The sequence below is a fragment of the Neolamprologus multifasciatus genome, chromosome 8, assembly GCF_963576455.1.
Source record: "Neolamprologus multifasciatus chromosome 8, fNeoMul1.2, whole genome shotgun sequence".
NCBI lineage: Eukaryota > Metazoa > Chordata > Actinopteri > Cichliformes > Cichlidae > Neolamprologus > Neolamprologus multifasciatus.
The window spans coordinates 15863791-15883868 of record NC_140446.1 but is presented as its reverse complement, the minus strand read 5'-3'; the positions used below and the strand labels follow the sequence as shown (position 1 = coordinate 15883868).

The 20078-nt window shown below is 42.8% G+C and overlaps 2 protein-coding genes across 3 annotated transcripts; one reads left to right on the top strand and one right to left on the bottom strand.

Moving 5' to 3' along the window:
* Positions 1-11: 11 nt before the first annotated feature.
* Positions 12-3252, bottom strand: taco1 (translational activator of mitochondrially encoded cytochrome c oxidase I). Its single transcript, XM_085170333.1, has 6 exons — positions 3172-3252; positions 2725-3004; positions 2524-2630; positions 1631-1764; positions 845-1007; positions 12-517 (listed from the first exon to the last, which is right to left on the bottom strand). The coding sequence occupies exons 2-6, from the start codon at positions 2999-3001 to the stop codon at positions 308-310; spliced, it is 891 nt and encodes a 296-aa protein (XP_085026459.1). The 5' UTR covers positions 3002-3004; positions 3172-3252; the 3' UTR covers positions 12-307.
* A 1029-nt stretch (positions 3253-4281) lies between these two features.
* On the top strand, positions 4282-18722 carry pth3r (parathyroid hormone 3 receptor). 2 transcript variants are annotated; one of them, XM_085170328.1, is made up of 13 exons: positions 4282-4886; positions 8072-8177; positions 9612-9722; positions 9897-10021; positions 10582-10673; positions 10777-10930; positions 16992-17145; positions 17219-17279; positions 17365-17431; positions 17524-17618; positions 17720-17861; positions 17971-18012; positions 18110-18722. In XM_085170328.1, the coding sequence occupies exons 1-13, from the start codon at positions 4821-4823 to the stop codon at positions 18578-18580; spliced, it is 1686 nt and encodes a 561-aa protein (XP_085026454.1). In that variant the 5' UTR covers positions 4282-4820; the 3' UTR covers positions 18581-18722. The 2 variants fall into 2 exon arrangements, with proteins under 2 accessions (XP_085026454.1, XP_085026453.1); XM_085170327.1 differs by having other exon boundaries at positions 10579-10673.
* The last annotated feature ends 1356 nt before the right edge of the window (positions 18723-20078 follow it).

The window sequence follows — 20078 nt, the reverse complement described above, 5'->3', positions numbered from 1 at the left end:
ATCAAAAAGGACTCATTAAAACACCTCTTTTAATAACTTTTACAAACCTACATGATGAATTCTTTCGTCAGTATGGAGATGCAGTTCACTTCCCACAGCACAGTGTATTTCAGGATGGCTTCCCTCCCCCCCCCACATACAGACCACATCCATAAGGCTAAGTCACACTTTCAGACTCTCAATTTTAATTTCAAGACTCTGTTCTTACTGATAACGTGCAGTATCGGCACCCATGAGGTGTCAGCTGGCAAATCCTTTGTCTCCAATATTCCACAGTTAGTGTCCACCTAGTGTCCAGAGACTGTCCTCAGCTGTGAGCCTGGATGTTGTCCCACACTCTGACTACATCTGGACAGTCATTGAGGCCTTCTATTAGAATTGAAGCAGCATCGAGGTGATCCTCATCCAGGGGTGCGCGTGTGCGGGGAACAAACTCCAGCCCAGCGAATAAAACCTCCATTCCTAGCTCCTTTAACGAGGCCCTCACCTTATTCAGGTCAGCCACATCACAGAGAAACTAAAGACAAAGAGGTAGATCAAGCTGTTAAATTAAATTAATTAAATTAAATTGTACCTATTATTTTAATATTGTAATTATTAGGTTTTTTTTAGATTTCTAGATTTCAGAGACCTTGAGTATTTATTTTTTCATTTTGTATTGAATGCACAAACTGAACTGTATTTAACCTGAGGACAGAGCTGAAGGTTGTGTGTTCTACTGTACTGTATGGAAAACTGAAAAAACATCTGTTTGTCGGTATCTCGAAGAATTAAATCATTCCAATCAGTTATTTAAAGGCGCATATCAAAACTTAAATCATTTTCCTGGAGGTTGATGTACGACCTGCAGCAGGGGCTTCTCCTCCTCATCCTCTGTCTCTTGGATGTCTTCGGCTCCAGCCTCGATGGCCAGCTCCAGTGCTCTCTCCGTGGTGATGTTCTGACCTGGCACGACCACCACTCCCCTCCTCTGGAAGTTATGCCGGGCTCCGTCTGACAGCATCCCCCTGAGGATGGAAGCAGAATTACAATTTTTCACTTCTAAGGTTATTATTTTTATTCCGAAGGCTTACAAATAGATACGTTTACTTCTTCAATAAAATAATAAAAACAATAAGAACATGTTAGTAGTAAACAAGCAAGCTTAAATACATTTCCCTGCTGTTTTTCATCACTTATACCAGCAATACAATCTTTAATAAAGACATACATTACAACATACTATTAAGCTTTCATTACTGCTGTTTCTTGCAACTAGAGGGACATCTACTGGCTACTTTACAACAAGTCTTTTGTATAGTGTGTGTAGAAACCTGAAATTTGCTATAACAATCTGATATTCTCTGTCCATGTTCTTTGTTTTTTTTTCTAATCTTTAAAAATTAAAACACTGCTCCTCTGGCATGTTTTGAATATTTTATCAAGGTATTCTCAGGTAATCTCTTAAGATTTGTTAACACTGATTTTGCATACAGCTGGGATTTGTTTTGTGTGGGAGAAAATTGATGCATCTGTTAACCTTAAGTACATGTCGAGCAGGTTAACACTAAAACCATCGGCGATGGTGTGAAAACACTCGTAAACCTGACACAGTTACAGAAAGGTGAGACTACAGGAAGCCGGGCCTGACCCATTCTTGTTAAGCAGGCGTTTGATTTCCTGGTGGGTGCGTGAGTTGTTGTCGGTTAGGACTTCGACAAGCAGCAGACACCCGCCGGGTCCCCGAGCCTCAAACATGTGCTGAGATGCTGGTTTGGCCTTTTCCTGCAGAGACAGGACACAAGACGAGAAGATGACTGCAGCACAGTATCACAAAAAATAACACATACATTTATGTTCTTAAGTATTTGGACAATTACACTTTTTGATATTTTTGACTTTGTACACCACCACATTAGATTTTCACTGACTCTTGTATTTACAGCAGGCTTTAAGATTTCTGTGCTGGGCAAACTGCGAATTAATAGTACAACACATTTAAAACAACTGTTACTGGAATCAAACTAAAAACCAGGGAAAACAGGTGAGTTCTGAGTAAGAACTCAAAGGTCTCTAATGATATTCTGGGGTAGGTGGTTCCACAGGACAGAGCCTAAAACTGAAAATGCCAGATGCCCTTTATTTTTTAGCCCTGTGATAGGAGCATCCAGAATCATCTGATTAGAAGACCTTAGTGCTGTAATGGAGTGTGAATGGTTAAAAGCTTAGATAAATAAGGGGGCAGGACAATTCAAACAATTAAAAACAAGCAATAGATGCTTAAAAATTAAATCTAAAAGAGTGGATAAAACGGGGACCGTGTGCTCTCCATTGACTTGTTTTTAACTGTGTCACATTTTACTGATATATTTATAGATTTTTAATGACCCTCACCTAAGACTGCTACCCAGCTAAACAATGCATAAAAACTATTGGATGCAGGTAACCTGCAAACATGCTCTGTGCTCACAATGGGGAGGATCTGTTTGAAGTGGCACCACAGATGCTTTCTGTATCTCTGTGCCAGTAAGGTTATCAACCTACCGCACTCTTGATTGCAGCATCTATGGATGCTTTGGGCATGTTCTTGCTCCTGCACTGCTCCAGTATGTGGGCCAAATTTAGATTCAGCTCTGGGTTAGATCCACCTTCTGAGGATGACAACCAGAAGTGAAATTTTATCCAATCAGAAACCGTAAAGCAGTGAAGCTCCAATTAAACAAAACAAAAACCCTTCTCACGTACCTTTGACAGCTATTCTTATCATCATACCAAACTTCATAAACATTCTCCCCCTCGCCTCATCTTTTGGTCCCTTGACGTGCTTCACCTTTGACCACTTGTTATGTCCGGCACACAAAGCGGGGCACAGCTGCAGTGTCCGGGCAGGAGGAGTCCTCCACCCTGAGGACACCACACATGAAGACGGCGGGAGAACTGGCTCCAGAGACGGGAACCTGCTGGAAGCCGCGGACACAGGGGGGCGGAGAGCCCTCAACAACAGCAGCACCGGAGCCGCCATGCCCTTCACACACACACAGACACACAACTACGATGAATGCTCCTGCTGCACATGTGGAGCAAAGACTACGTTTAATGAGTGAACTGAAAGTCTCCGTCTGAGGGAGAGAGCTTCAAACTGTGCTGTAACCACAGTAAATAATAAAAACTGTCTGAAGTTTTCCAACTTACGAGCTGACAAGTCAGGAGAGCGCGCAGCTGCTTCTGCCCTTGTTGTCAGACCGGTACTTCCGGGTTGAGATGACGTCGGAATCGGACCTGTCAAAATAAAGGCTGTATAAAATGTATTTTAAATCATGACATTTGTGATACAGTAAATTCGTAATAGTGTGCATTACTATACATATATTTTTAAATAACTGACCACAGAAGTTACGGAAATGTTAATAGACCATTTAATGAATTAATAACTACATTCCCACTTACCAATTTTGTCTTTAGTAGTTGAAAATTAATTGAATTGAAAATGAATTTAAAAAAGATTTTTATTTATTAAGCGCCAAATGACAACAACAGTCGTCTCAAGGCGCTTTATGTTTTAAGGTAAAGGTCCTACAATAATACAAAAAAACCCTGAACAATCAACAATAGTCAGGAAAACAAAAAGAAAGGATTACAAAACACACACAACAAACACAGGAAATATTCATTTCCATTCAGTTTTATTTATATAATCCCAATCACAAATGTTGTCTCAAAGTACTTTATATTGTGGAGTTAAGATCCTAGAATAACATGACGCACTTTAAGCAAGAAGTTGGCAACAGGAAGAAACCTCTGGTAGAATTAGGCTCAGGGAGGAGCAGGCACCTGCAGCGACTGGTTTGGGATGAGAATAAATAAGAAATAAAAATAAGAAATAAACTGAACAAACTTCATCATTCACTAGTTCAGACAACTGGAAAATGTGGGCGAGCTTCTCATCACATAAACAACTCAAGTGCAGCACATATGATAAAGTCTGACATCACAAAGTGAACATCTGACATCATCATCCTATTTATTTATTTATCTGTTGCTTTATTGCTTTTTAAATGCATGGAACCAGGACAACATACAATAGAGTAAAACCATGGCAATCTAAAGTGTCTCTGGTTTTTCTGATTGTGGCTGAGGACCACTGAGTACAGCAGACTATCACCATGCATGCAAATATAAGTTCTTCAAAAATGCCTGTCAAAACAATGTTTGTCATATAATTTGTGCATTTGTCATTCATGCATATCAGAATATATATTATGTAATATATATTACGTTAACTGGTGTGGTAAGTAGTTCTATGAATCTGGTTTGTATCACTGCTCTCTAAAGTCTCCCAGTGCGGGATACTCATGCTGTAAACCAACTATTAAATTATGTTACTAGTAAAAACTAAGAGTCCTATTAGTGGGAATAGAAAAGGTTAAGGCAGACAAACAAGCCAAATGTGAAGCACAGAGAGATAATGACAGCAGAGGAGAGCAAAGAGTTAAGTGAATGGAAGCCACAGCATATCAAGGCCAACCCATCTCATCCCAACAGTCCTAAGAGCCGTGAAGGAGGAGGTTTCCTCCTCAGTGCTCCTCTCTTCCCCAAAGAGAGATCATCCAACCACAGACAGCCCCTCAAAACTCATTAGTAATGTTAGCTGAGCTTCATGCAGAAAACTCTGGACCTCAAGAGACTCCAAAACACAGTTCCTGTTGACTAATAAAGGAGCACAGATGGGACACGAGAGAAGAGCATTAACTTTAGGACAAAGTTCCTTCAGCACAACCTGAAGAGGATAAAATGATCTGAGAGTGAAAGGTGTGCTGTTCTGTTTCAGCTGGAGAGACGTCATGTTGTCCGCACAAGGAATTATTGTTTTTTACTTTTTCCACGGTGTAATAACAGCCTCAGCGCTGGTAAGTTGACTACATTCATAATATTTAAATTATTTAATTATTGAACAGTTATTCACTGATGGGGTTTGTTAGGGGAAAATATTTTACTCCTGGTTTGCTGCTATTTCTCTGCTGCTTTACTGTTAACATAAATGAGGTCAAATAAGTGCAATTTAAACCCGGATATTGAATTTTCTTGATGATTTCTACTAATGTAAGCTTTTTCAAAGCAGACTTTACTTAAAAGGGCTAATAATGATCTTAAACGGATTGTAGCAGTAGATAAATTCTTAGTCTCACTTGTGTCTTGTGTCCTAAATTTAAACTTTTCACACAGCAGCAGCATATCTTACACTTTATTATGACCCTGAGTCAGACATGACACATCCACACTGCTGCAGTTTGGGCCAAAGATAGAAAATTTCATGTATCTGTGACCCGCTTTGATGCTTTGAATTAGATTTATCTAATGCTTCAGGAAACATGCCAGACATTCAGGAGCAAGACTGAGATGGCAGTGTCTTCTTAGTTAACTGATGAGGTGATAAGGAATAAGTTTTCCAGCAGTCCTGCTGAGGAAAATAAAAAGTATCCTAACCCACCTCTATTCCTCTATTTTGAGTGAATCTCGCATCAAACCATGAGACAACTGAGACAAATTATAAAAAAGCTTATAAGAAATTTCATTGAGTAGAAAAATGCTTCTTTTCATATAAAAAGTGGATATATTAATATAGTTCTTCTCGAGGCTGAGAAAAAAAAACTTTACATCACAGCAGCACAAGAACCATCCCTCTCATTTATCAGAAGTCACCTGTGGTCTGCTTTACCTCACAAACCATAATCAGCTTTGACCCTTTTAACCTTTCGCTGACTGAAGCATGCTAACAGTGACCGTAAGTGCCCTTCTTCATCTCTGGATCTCCCCCGTGTCTATCCTGAGTGTTGATCTCGGACAGGATAACAGGATAATGGAGGTGGGAGGCTAAGGCTAAAAAACTGTTTGTGTCGGGAGAAAAACAAAAAAGCTCCCCTTCTGTATTAAGAGGCCCAGATAACTTCTCTGTGAGATCCAATCCACTCAACAGCGAAGGGTTTGAACTACACAGGATGCCTGGATATGCTAAACCAGGGGTCTCAAACCTACAGCTCCCAGAGCCACACGTGACCCTTTTATCAGTCTCCAGTGTCTCCCTGTGACATAAAAAGTAAATGAATATGAATATTTAAACATATAATGTGTATTTTAAACATTTTAATTATTTATTTATCAAGTTTCTTCCCATTCCCAGTTTTAAAAATGTGTTGCTTATAAGATTAACACATTTTAAAAGCCCCCTATAGTCTGTGTTGCCACCTGGTGCCTTAGCTTCTTAATGTTGCTGTTTCTTAATTTCAGTTATGTGGTTCAGAACCAAGCACTGATGAAGACACATAAGCAGCTAGTCTTGAGTTCTCCAATGCAAAAAATGAAACATAATCTTGAAAATAGAGCGATTCACAGCGTGTCAGTGCTACCGGCTCACCTGTGCGCTCGATCAGGAGCAAAAAGGCAAGAAATGAAAGTGCAGTGAAATTGTGGAAAGATATTTCTAGAAGAAGCCGGATGTTGTTGCGTTTACAGGTCTGAGGGTTGATTGACTTGTGTAGCTGAACCTTTGAAATTCATTTGCACAACTACAGCTATTACCAGCAATGGTATTCATAACTTTATAGTCTGTGTTTCAAAGTTGGTCCATACATGATATGATAGACCATTTTTCCTCCACTTTACATTGTTCTGCTTAGTCATTATATAGCAAAAGTAGCATCTAATAAAGTTTTATAAATCAATGTTTCTTTTTTTCAGATCTATCATTTCCTAAAATCACTGAAATAAAATAAAAAAAACAAGTTAAAGTACCAAATCCTCAGAGTGACACGTTGTTAAAGATTTTAATTATTTACCATTAGTATTACTTCTGTTTACCAATTATTATCTATTAGCAATGTTGATAACAGGATTTCTCACCTTTATTATAAATCAGACATATGTTTTGCATCTTTATACACTCAAAAAATATTTATGCCCAAAATGGTAACTTTAAGTAATTAATCTTATAAGCACAATGTTTAAATGATTATTTATCTGAATAAATAAACCTCCGATTTTCTATATTTACTCAAAGGGTTGCTTGACAGTAAACATTAATCAAACCTCTACAGTGAATGATCGCTGCTCAGCGTCCAGCGTTACTAGAAACAAACATTTAGCCAGCTGCAGTTTATTTCACTGTAACGTTGTATTCATTTACCTACATAGTAATTTATAAATCAACTAAATCATTTTCTTTAGCATGTGAGAGTCAGTACTCACCTCTTTTATTCAAGCCAAAGTCCACTGAATGACAGTAGAAATTACTTATATGGTGTTTTTGTTTTTTAATTTCTATACTAGATTTCTTTTCTTATTTATTTTGTTTTTCAATGTTTTATTTTATTATTTTGTACTTCTTGCTGACCCCTGTGCTGCTGTAACTACGGGATTAATACAGTCTGTCCGTCTATATGAGTTCCAGGCCATTTGATTCACTACAAGGCCCTTAAAGCATCAATTTAAAAAACTGAATTTTAAAGGAGAAAAAAGGACTTTCCGTAAATTTGAAGAGGTGGCAGTTTGCTTTGTTTGTTTCTCTTCCTTTGCAAATCTTCCGTCTGCTCCGCTGCTCCCCTCTGCCAAACCGTTCTCATGCTCTGCTAGTTTTGATGCTCAGTCGTGAAATGCACCCGGGAACACAAAGCCGCTTGTGCTGACCGGCTCACACCAGCATGGCCCCCGAGGATGAGATCCCCGTGTGGCCAGCGGCAGCCCAGCTGCTGTGATTAAAGGGCCTGGCGGGCCATCATCACATACCGCACTCTCACACAACTATTTCACAACACCTGGAGGCAGCACATCAGATCTTTGGGAGAGGTTGTGGTTGATGAATCACTTCAGAGAGAGTTTCATGAGGATCATCTCAAAACGATGCATAGATGGCTTATATGGCCCTTCAGTATAAATAAATGACATGATTTATGCTGATCATTATGTATTAATCTTGTTTTCTATTGTTTACCATTGAAATGACGTATATGCAATAATGTATCTATACGTAGTATTACTGACAACTTGGTGGGCGTGTCTTCATAATTCATCTGATGCTTTTTTGTTCCTTTTTTTACAGATTGACTCTGATGATGTCATCACACGGGATGAGCAGATCTACCTTCTGATTGGTGCTCATGCCAGATGTGAAAGGAGCATCAAGGCACAAATGCCCCTCATTAAAGGTTTGGGGACTTCTTTTTAAACACTATACAGAGTGCCTCTTTATGGAACTGCTTTCCCCCCAGTTTTGAATACTTTCTATCACTTTGTGAGCCTACAGTTAGAAATAAAAAGCAGTCAACACTGGAAGTATAATAAGAGCCTTTTGTTAACAGGCGGTCAGTGAGTGCACGTCCAAACACACAATTAGATCAACTATTTATTGCATCACTTGTTTATTTAGGATCAGATGCAACACCCAGTCCAATATCCTGCTTTCCAATATCTCTTTTATTACACAGCGAGGCATTTTTAATTTGGAAATGTGATGGAGAAGCTGATGTTTGATAAGCTGATTCAATGCGGTATTATTAAATATTACAAATCGTCTCAGGAAATGTGACACAAGCTTTAAGTGTTACATTTTGTATTGATTTACCAATCTTGAGGAAGCATTGGAAGCAAGTATGTTTATGCATCAGCTCATTTACAATTTTACCTCCAATATTGAAGGAAATCTATACATGGAGTGCTAAAATTGCCATAAAAAGACAATAATGGTCTTATATGATGTATTATTACAGGTAAAACCAGCCAAATGTGATTTAAAGAAGTTTAAATTAGCTAAACTTTGTCTGGTAGCAGCATTAAAATCCTATTTAGTATTTCGGTAACTTAATGATGTAACATTATGGTCATGTAAAAAAGATTAATAGGCATATGGGTATACTTTTGTGTTTATATGTATTTTTTCTGTTTATGTTTATTTCAAATGCACCAGTTATACTCCCCTTAACTGTGTATCACATATATACCCTTACATATACCCTTACAGTGGTATTAAATAGGGGTGGGGTGAAAAATCAACACAGCATAGTATTGTAATCTGCTGTGTGGCAATACTGCAGAACTGTATTGAATTGTTTCACATAAAAGGGAGCTTTCCTTCCCACTGTCGCCAAGTGCTTGCTTGTAGAAGTCATGTGATTGTTGGGGTTTTCTCTGTTTGTTTGGGGGGGGGGCGGGGGGGGGGGGGCTTTACCTTACAATATAAAGCACCTTGAGGTGACTAACTTTGAGGAAGTAATTCACTTAAAAAAAAAAAAAAGGTGATGAATTGGAATATAATATATTGCAGTATATTGCAAAAAGATACAGATTGCAATACACTCATGTTGTGGGTTGTTCTGTGATTTTCACCTCTGATATTAAACATGGAGAGGTTTTAGATAATGAGGGCAGCTTATGTATAAGTTATCCTTGTGAGTCAAGGAGGGGCCTGTTTCAGATAAAACATGAACTGAAGTTTAGATCACTGAGGATTATTTTAAGTTTTGAATCATGCAAAGCTACTCAAGAGCAGTCTACGAATAAAAGTACAGCGTTAGGTGGCACAATGCCTGAACTATACACAGATCTATCAGCTTGCTAACACTTTTTTCACACCATTGTTGAAGATGGCGACTGCACCCCAGAGTGGGATGGGATCATCTGCTGGCCACAGAGCACAGCAGGTCAGCTGGTCGCAGTTCAGTGCCCGGAGTACATCTATGACTTCAACCACAGAGGTAGCAGAGCTCTAGAGATCCCAGCATCTGATCATCTACACAATATAAAAAGCATCCGTCAACCTCAATAACCAGGAAGCAGTAGTTTTGAGAAAAATGCAAATGAAAAGTATAAAATCAAAGATTTCCTTATTCAAAAAAATTAATCATTATGTCCTTCCCTCCCATGGACAGGGCGAGCCTACCGTCAGTGTGATGTGTCAGGCAACTGGGAGCAGGTGGCAAGCATCAACCGCACTTGGGCAAACTACAGCGAGTGCACCAGATACCTGACCTTCAATCACAGAAGCCACGAGGAGGTGTGTGCATTTGATCCAGTGCTGGGTTGAATTAATCTGTTTGTGCGTGTTTATCTAAAAGCAGAAAAGAGACAGAACTTCTTTAGAAGACAGTACAACAACGGCCATATTCTATTTTCTTTTTCTTTTTTTTAGCTCTTTCAGTATTGCAACTTTATTACGCCCTGGTTACAAATGATCTTTTACAAGGTTTTATGTTACAATACATCGTATCTTTTTTACATCAACTTTTTGCTAGTATTTTTAGATTTGAAATTTTCTCTATAAGGGATAGCCACACTCCCCCTATGCTAGTCTTTGTGTCAAATCTCTATGTTTATAGCTTTGATGGTTCACTAAAGATTCTTGTGGTAATGTGTAAGTGTGCATTTGCATCTTTACATGACAGAATATGTGTAAACCGGCCATATTCTTACAAAATACTCTAGGCCTGTCTTCAAAAGACCTTTTTCCCTCCAGTGTGCTAATTGTGCTGAAGATATAAAATTACCAATGTGTTCAAATCTGTTCAGTCACTTCTGTTTCCAGATATGAAAAGATGCTTTGCTGTGTTTCAGAAGGTGTTTGAGCGACTCCATCTCATGTACACCATCGGCTACTCCATTTCTCTCGCATCTCTGCTGGTGGCAGTCTTCATTCTCTGCTACTTCAAGTAAGAAGAAAACAGCTTACAAGCTTTGATCCATAAACCTGTAACCGAACAGCATCTCCGGACTTCAGTCTGTTGCATCCAAAGACGCCTTCCTCTCTTTCAGACGTCTCCACTGCACACGCAATTACATCCACGTTCACCTCTTCGCCTCCTTCATCTGTCGAGCGGTCAGCATCTTTGTGAAGGACGCTGTGCTTTACTCCATATCTGATGGCAGTGAAGCTGAGCCCAGCTTTACAGGACAGAAGCCCCATATGGTAAATTGTAACGTCACATTATTATGTTTTTTAAATACTTCATTGTGATCAAGACTATCGGCTGTATGGCAGTCAGCACAGTAGCGGTAGTTCATAATGGCATGGCCTGTTTGCAAAGCTAAGCAAACCATATTTGCACATAAGCACTCAAAACACCTCATTCATATAAGAACTTTTTTTCTACACTTAAGTGCTTTCTAACATTCATAGTCCGATGGATGCATCAGAGAGCACCGTGGGCTTAGTATCTTGCCTAAGGATGCTGGGTCTCTGACAGAGTGTTTTGAGTTTGTTTTGGTCTTGGGATTCTCTCTTTTGGAACGAAGAGATTTTCATTAGTTTTCTGCATTAGTTACTTTTGAGTTCAGTTTTCCTAGTGCCTCTGAGTTTTTAGTATTTATACTTCCAGTTTCTTGTTTTTATCATGTGAATGCCTCTTTCGTTGTCACAGTTTGCCGAGGCAAACTGCGTGGAGTGTGAAGAGTGGACCCAGGTGCAGACATTCTAAAACTCAAACTTAACCGATGAGCTGTTTATTAAGGCAGACAGAACAGTACAAAATAAAAGGGCAAAAACAATGCAAACTAAGCAATAACCTAAACTGGGTAAACTAGAAAGGAAGCACGAACTATGAAAAACAAACAAAACTCTAAACATGGCAATGAAGATGAGCGCATATCTATATATATCTCTCTATCTATCTATATCTATATCTATATATATAAAAACCTGAACGCAGGACTTGACATGGGAACAACACAGACGATCCGACAAAGACTGAATGAGAACGCACAGACTAAATACACACAGGAGGCTAATGAGAGAAGTGGGAACACATGGGGGACAGCTGACACACATGAACATAACGATGTCACAGTGGAAGAGTAAAACTAAACACAGGAACACAAGATCTCTTCAAAATAAAACAGGAAACATGAGAGGCAGACATGACAACATAAGACACACAGACATGAAACACACGAAGGGCAAGGGAGACTTCACAGGGGTTGAAAACACAAGAGGGAGCTAATAAGCAAATGAACATAAGAAACCTAATAAGCTTAAACAAACACTATAAACATCAAAAGAACTAAAACTCAAAACACTGGGTCATAAGACCCTGGATCGTGACATAGCCCCCCCTTCAAGGGCGGATTCCAGACGCCCTAAGCCGGCAAAACAAAACCAAACCAAAAACAACCCACCCAGGGCGGGCGGCGGGGGTCCAGGACGGAGGGCCGGAGACTGACCAAAGCCAGAGCAAAAGTCCAAAAACAAAAACCCGGAGTTCATGAAAACAGTGCGAAACAAAAGTCCAAGAAAGGCACCGAATCACTGGAGATAGTTTGTAAACCGTTCAGGAGGCCGGCCCGGAGGCCGACGGCACAGGAGTTCACGATCAAACAGTTCCGGGGGCCGACCGTGCGGACGGCAACGGCGGCGGCGTGGAAACAGGTCCGGGGGCCGACCGTGCGGATGGCAGCGGCGTGGGAACAGGTCCGGGGGCCGACCACGTGGAAGGTGGCAGTGGTGAAGCAGGCATGGCTGGCCACACTCGGGCGGCTTGGCTCGTGGCCGGCGGTGACGTGGACGAGACCTGTCGGGCGGCTTGGCTGGCGGCCGGCGGCGACGTGGACGAGACCTGTCGGGCGGCTTGGCTGGCGGCCGGCGGCGACGTGGACGAGACCTGTCGGGCGGCTTGGCTGGCGGCCGGCGGCGACGTGGACGAGACCTGTCGGGCGGCTTGGCTGTCGGGCGGCTTGGCTGGCGGCCGGCGGCGTCGTAGGCCCTCAGATGGCTTGGCAGGTGGTCGACAGTAGTGTGGATGTGGACGTGACCCCTCGGGTGGTTTGGTTGGTTTCCATGGACAGGCTGTTTTGACAGGCCCCGGAAACAGCCATGCTGGACGTGGACGTGGCTTGGCAGACGAGACGAGCAGAGGCGTGGCGTCGACCTCTGACTGGGTCATGGCAGGTGAGACGAGCAGAGGCGTGGCGACGACCTCTGGCTGGGTCATGGCAGGACCAGGCGTGGCAGGACCAGATAGTGGTGGCGCTGCAGGTGTGGAAGCCGCAGCTGGTGGTGCTGCAGCAGATGTGGCAGGATGCTGGACAGGCTCGGCTGAACCTCCAGCTGGCATGGCGTCGTCCTCTGGCTGAGGCGTGGCAGGGCCAGCAGGTGCGGAGTCGGTCTCAGGCTGAGGTGAGGCAGAAACAGGTGATGTGTCGTCCTCAGGCTGAGGCGAGGCGGGAACAGGTGGTGGCACTGCAGGTGGTGGCACTGCAGGTGGTGGCACTGCAGGTGGTGGCACTGCAGGTGGTGGCACGGCAGGTGGTGGCACGGCAGGTGGTGGCACGGCAGGTGGTGGCACGGCAGGTGGTGGCACGGCAGGAGGCTGGACGGGCTCCTCGGGCCCTCCAGCTGACGGCACTGCAGGAGGCTGGACGGGCTCCTCGGGCCCTCCAGCTGACGTGGCATGAGGCTGGACGGGCTCCTCGGGCCCTCCAGCTGACGTGGCATGAGGCTGGACGGGCTCCTCGGGCCCCCCAGCTGACGCCGAAGCAGGACCAGTAGGGACAGAGACTACTGGCTGAACAGAAGACTGAGCGGGTGGTGGAACAAATGGCGGAGCTGAACTCTGGGGAGATGGCTGAACTGCACAGTGGGCAAAGGGCTGAGCTAACGGAAACACAGGAAATTGAACTATGGACTGAGCTGCTAACAGAGCTAATGACTGAGCTATGGACTGAAATGCATGCAGTAGTGATGGTGGTGATGGTTGTGGACTGAACTCTCCTGAGCCTCTGGAACACAGGGTGGACTGCTGGGCGGGCTTGCCTGAGCCTTCAGCAGAAACAAGAACGGGTGCAGGCACCTGCCGGACGCTAGCTGCTCCCACCCGAGGAGTAGGTACGGGTGCGGAGACGGGCTGTATGCTGGCTGACCTCACCCTGGGGACCGGCATGGGTGCAGGGGTGGACTGGTTCACAGCCCCCCTCACCCTGGAAGCCGGGACAGGCACCGGCAGGGCAGCTGCCGTTCTCACCCGAGGAGCTGGTACGGGTGCAGAAACTGACAGAGCCTCAGCCAGCCTGGGAACCGGAGCACAGACGAGCTGGACCTCAGCCTCCCTCACCCGAGGAACTGATACGGGTGGAGGGGTATGCTGGGTCTGAGCTGCCCTGGGAGCAGTAACACAAGGAGGCAGAGGAGGTGGCTCAGAATAAACAGTCTCAAAACGGGCAGGCTCAGAGTTAATATATACTGGGTCAACAAAAACAGACCTATCAAAAATGAATTTTGCATCTCTTCCACCATGTTTTACGGTCTTTGTTTTAGCAGTTTTTAAAGTCCTTGGGTTAACAGTCTCAGAGTGAGCTGACTTGGGGATGACTACACCAGACGACAAAACCTGAACTGACAGAACTTGAACTGAGTGTGTTAGACCTGCTACGATTGCTCACAGTTTTTCCTTTAACAGCCTTTGGCGAGTGCTTATTGTCTTTGGCTTCTCCCTGTTCAGAGGGAGCAAAACGAAAAGGCTTGTCCCAGTCTATGTCATCATCCAAAAGGGATACTCCAACAGTGTCTGGAGTGAGTTTATTGTCCTTTTCAGTTATGGTTTCAGGTGGGATGTGTGAAAAGCAGTCATTATAACTCACCAGTGGGAGTTGCTCAGCAGGTGAAAAGTGACGGCGGCGTGAGCGTCGCTTCCTCTGAGGTGAGGAAGCGGACGGGGCATACAGCTGAGCCTCTGACGTGCGGGACGGCAATGCAGAGGCTAGAGCGTGAGCATCCGAAGGAAAACGGAGTACTCCCACCTGAAGCGGCCGAGGCTTGGGTGTGAGCGGGGCAGCAGGCGGAGGCTTTTGGCAACTTCGGGGACCTCCAAAAGCCAGCCGAGTTCCGCGGAATATGTGCTCAAAATCCGGAGCGCGCCACGGCTTCCAGCGGAGCTCCTCTTCCAGCTGGGCGATGGCTGCCTCCTGACGCTCATACAGCTCACTGTCTGCTGGGTCCATGTAATGGTCGGATCGTTCTGTCACAGTTTGCCGAGGCAAACTGCGTGGCGTGTGAAGAGTGGACCCAGGTGCAGACATTCTAAAACTCAAACTTAACCGATGAGCTGTTTATTAAGGCAGACAGAACAGTACAAAATAAAAGGGCAAAAACAATGCAAACTAAGCAATAACCTAAACTGGGTAAACTAGAAAGGAAGCACGAACTATGAAAAACCCTGGCAGAAAAACAAACAAAACTCTAAACATGGCAATGAAGATGAGCGCATATCTATCTATCTATATCTATATATATATATATATATATATATATATATATATATATATATATATATATATATATATATATATATATATATATATATATATATATATATATATATATATATATATATATATAAAAACCTGAACGCAGGACTTGACATGGGAACAACACAGACGATCCGACAAAGACTGAATGAGAACGCACAGACTAAATACACACAGGAGGCTAATGAGAGAAGTGGGAACACATGGGGGACAGCTGACACACATGAACATAACGATGTCACAGTGGAAGAGTAAAACTAAACACGATGAACACAGGAACACAAGATCTCTTCAAAATAAAACAGGAAACATGAGAGGCAGACATGACAACATAAGACACACAGACATGAAACACACGAAGGGCAAGGGAGACTTCACAGGGGTTGAAAACACAAGAGGGAGCTAATAAGCAAATGAACATAAGAAACCTAATAAGCTTAAACAAACACTATAAACATCAAAAGAACTAAAACTCAAAACACTGGGTCATAAGACCCTGGATCGTGACATTCGTGTTCAGTCTGTCCTAGTCTCATCTCTCATCTCTGTTTTCTTACTCTTACTCTTTCTTTCCGGTTATGTCACCGTGTTCGTCTAGTCTCTCTGTGTTTTGTCTTCATGGCTGTCTACAGTTTTTGTCTTGTCTATTTAATATCTTTGTATTCCTGTCCCTGTGTGTTCTCCATTTGTCTCCCCAGCCTGTCATGTCTCCTTTTGAGTTTATCCCGAGTCCCAGTGTCAAGTTCACATACCTTAGTCTGAGTCTCAGTGTGTGTGTGTGTGTGTGTGTGTGTGGTTGTGTGTGTGTGTGTGTGTGTGTGTTACTTCCTGTTTTATTTTGATAGTCCTCTGTCTCATATGTGTTATGTTGAGTTATGACTTCCTTGTCTTGTTAGTTATGATTCTGTTCCCATGCGTCTCCACATCCCTTAATCACACTCCTGTGTATTTTTTGTCTGCATCTTCTTCTGTTCTTCATCACGTTCTCCTTCACTTTATGTGTGATCAATCAGTCACTTTTATCAGTTTCTACTCTGCCTAGTCATTGTTTATCTTTTAATTTCTCCACCTTAATAAAGTTGACATTTTGAGTTTAAATCCATCTGATCAGTCCTGCATCTGGGTCCACTCCCTGTTCGCCACACACTCATTGCATGACAGTTACAGCACATTTCTCATTTCTTCATCCACAACAGGAATCCACCGCCCACACCTGCTGTAATGGACTGAGATCTGGTGATTTGTGCCAAATTCTGACCCTACCATCACCTGCCCTACTTTTGTAGCAGCAGAAACCGAGACTAATCAGACCACACAACGTTTCAGCCTCAGTTTCATGTTCTTAGCTGACAGAAGTTCGGTGATCTTTTCTGGTGCCGTAGCCCAAGGTTCAACACGTGCCTTAAGAGATGCTCTTCTGCATACTTTAGTTCCCAGAGAACTGACCCTCAGTAGAAATTCAGAGATGGCAGTGTGGGAAATTCCCAGTAGATCAGCAGTTTCTGAAAAACTCAAACAACCCTGTCCGGGACCAACAACCATGCCACATTCAGCTGCTCAATTTGAACTTCAGCAGGTTGCCTTGACCAGGTTTACATAGTGCACTGAGTTCTCTCGTGAGATTGTCTGATTAGATTTTTGCATTAACAAGCAAGTGAACAGGTATACCTAACAAAGTGATCAGTGAATGTATTATCACAAGTTTTACTCATATTTTCTGTTTTTGTCATTAGGCTGGCTGTAAAGCAGCTGTTACTCTCTTCCTGTACTTCCTGGCAACAAATCATTACTGGATCCTGGTGGAGGGGTTGTACCTCCATAGCCTCATCTTCATGGCCTTCCTGTCTGACAAGAACTACCTGTGGGCCCTCACCATCACTGGCTGGGGTAAGTGACACTGGGGCAGGTGACACTTTGGACTAATGCCAGTTTTTCTAATAGTCCCATGTGCTCGTCATAGGTGTTCCAGCTGTGTTTGTGTCCATTTGGGTCAGCGCACGAGCTTCACTGGCAGACACTCAGTGAGTCATGTGATCCATTTATCTTATGTTTACATTACACTCCTACAACAAATGCTCCCTGTAATAGATTCATTGCTCTTTCCAGATGCTGGGATCTCAGTGCTGGAAACTTGAAATGGATCTATCAAGTCCCCATTCTGGCTGCGATTGTTGTAAGAAAAGGGGATTTAAATCAGAAGAGCATTAAAGACTGATATTCTGAGTATATTATTTTAAATCTGGATTTTGGTTTCTTTCCCTGCAGGTGAATTTTCTCTTGTTCATTAACATCATTCGTGTACTGGCCTCTAAACTGTGGGAAACCAACACGGGCAAACTGGACCCCCGACAGCAGTACAGGTAAGCCTCCAAGGAAAATAGTGGATGTTTTTAATCTCTGGACTTTAAGCTGCCATCTGTTTGACAAGAAACATCAGTGAAATAAACTCTTTGTTCTGCAGGAAGCTACTCAAGTCCACATTAGTCCTCATGCCTTTGTTTGGAGTTCACTACATGGTGTTCATGGCTCTTCCCTACACTGAGGTCACTGGGCTGCTGTGGCAGGTGCAGATGCATTACGAGATGTTCTTCAACTCTTCCCAGGTCAGGACACATTTATAAAAACAAGCACTGCATGCAATTATATGCTGTAAGCTCAACTGCAATGATAATGAAAGCTGATTCTTTTGAATAAAATCTCATATCTTTGCAGGGGTTTTTTGTGGCGTTTATCTACTGTTTCTGCAATGGTGAGGTAATAAAGCTACAATACAGAATCGACTCATATTTATATATTTTTTTATCTGGTAAACAAAATAAAGGAACTAAAATTAAATAAATCTTGTTCCCAGGTGCAAGCCGAGGTAAAGAAGGCTTGGTTAAGACGTAGCCTGGTGCTAGACCTCAAGCAGAAAGCGAGGATCACCAGCAGCGGCGGAGGCAGCTGTTACTACGGCGGCATGATGTCACATACCACCACCCACAGCGTGTGCCTGTCTGCTGCCAATCCCAGAGCTCTGTCCTTTGCTGGAGGGGTGGCTGGCTCAGGTGGAGCCTCTGGTTATGGGGTCAGACCCCCACTGCCACGTCAAGTTTCCACGACTCCCCCCCACCATCATACCAACCTACGTATTTACACTTCGACTGACAGCGAGGCCTCAGGCCCCCAGCAGGAGCTGGGTGTGTGGAAACCAGAAGGTGCTGAGTCAGGAGGTTTTGCCAGAGAAGCCAAAGCCAACAAAGGAGATGATGACCGCAAAAGCCACAGAGAAGAAGATCTAATCAGCTCCTTATCTCCCAAAGAGCTGGAGACCATCTTGTGATTGCTGCTACTTTGAAATATCACGGCAAGCTACATGTTTTCTCATTAAGAGTACTGCTTTATGTTTTGTTATGTGTGTTTAGATGAGGATTTTGAGAAATAGGGGAATCCAAAGGCATCTTAATTTGGTGAAAGGGTGCTGAAAGACTAAGGCTGGGAGGTTTCCCAAAGGATTAATGGCTCAGAGCCACATAGAAAAGAAATGCATGCATCCAATCCAATTCTGGCTTGTAATATGGCTAATCGGAGTTTGCTTGTTATATTTATAGTGGTAAGTGTCATGGTTGTGTGATAAAAAAAATAATGATAATAATACAATACTGGTCTCAATTTCAGGGTTGCAACATCATAGTATGACATAAGCTGTCATGGTACAGTCGAGCATCCTTTCATAGGCTACCATTAGTAACTGGACCACAATTTAAGAACTCTAAATCTAAATTCTCATGTCATAAAGACAGATGTTTTTGTGTGTGGATGTGTTGTGGAGTTTTCAAGCTGATGTGAACAGAGAAATCCTAAGCTAAAGAATTCAGTGAGGTCAAAGGACAGACCTGGATGTATAAATAGGGAGAATTTTTTCTCCCTCTTCTCGTCTTTCCTGTGTTGCATTTTTCACACTGACCTCCTTGTTCAAACTGCACTTCCTACAGCCCTTCCCTGCCTAAATGTACACCTCCACATATCAGCCACACATTAATGAGGGTGTGAACGCTTTTTACAATCCAAATGTCACAATGAGATTCGATTTAAAGGCACCTAGACAGCGTGTCTGGACTTATTTTCATGTTTGTTGCTGTCCAGGTTTGCAGACCTATTTATCAGTCTGACAGAACCCTGAAGGCTGATGCGTGAACCTCTCGCCCCATGCAGGCAAAACTCCAACTCCTTCTTTCGTGTAACCTCTGCCCTGATCGCCTTCACAACACTGTCCAGAATTTCACACACTCCCCTCAAGCTTTGACTCAGAGACAGAGGCACCTGAGCCGTTTGGAGACCTGGAGCGGGAGTGACAAACCTCTAGGCCACAATCCACTGGCATTCGCAGAGAAACAGACAGAAAAACATACCTGTACATATTTTAGATGCCCATTAAAAGAGAATCGTGTTCTGTGTTTATGATGTGTGAATTTAACACTTTTATTTTAAGAAATGTTTTGGGGAGTATTTTAAATAAACTGTACAGCAGTAATGGAAGTGACTTATGGATTTTAATTATCTGGCAGTGGCAGTGAAACACAGCTGGAAGCTAAGGAATACCTGCATAAAGAAAAAAATGACTAAACACAGAGAAAAACAAGAAATATTTAATTGAATTCAAGAAATAAATAATTGAAACATGGTCTAGTTCGTTGACATAATGCCAAATCATAAATGTTGCCTCAAGATGCTTTACATTGTAGGGTTAAGACCCCCTACAATGAGATAACTCCGTTTCACCAAGCATTTGGCAACAGAGGGAAGGAAAAGCTCCCTTTTAACAGGAAGAAACTTCCAGC

What these genes read in the sequence shown, in the direction of transcription:
- taco1 (XM_085170333.1), bottom strand. Translation starts at nt 3,001, where the DNA reads ATGGCGGCTCCGGTGCTGCTGTTGTTGAGGGCTCTCCGCCCCCCTGTG. An exon ending in GATAAGAATAGCTGTCAAAG is followed by an intron (nt 2,631 to 2,724) that starts GTACGTGAGAAG and finishes TGTCATCCTCAG; the next exon opens with AAGGTGGATCTAACCCAGAG. An exon ending in ATGCTGCAATCAAGAGTGCG is followed by an intron (nt 1,765 to 2,523) that starts GTAGGTTGATAA and finishes CTGTCTCTGCAG; the next exon opens with GAAAAGGCCAAACCAGCATC.
- pth3r (XM_085170327.1), top strand. Translation starts at nt 4,821, where the DNA reads ATGTTGTCCGCACAAGGAATTATTGTTTTTTACTTTTTCCACGGTGTA. An exon ending in ATCACAGAAGCCACGAGGAG is followed by an intron (nt 10,022 to 10,578) that starts GTGTGTGCATTT and finishes GCTGTGTTTCAG; the next exon opens with AAGGTGTTTGAGCGACTCCA. An exon ending in CAGGACAGAAGCCCCATATG is followed by an intron (nt 10,931 to 16,991) that starts GTAAATTGTAAC and finishes TTTTGTCATTAG; the next exon opens with GCTGGCTGTAAAGCAGCTGT.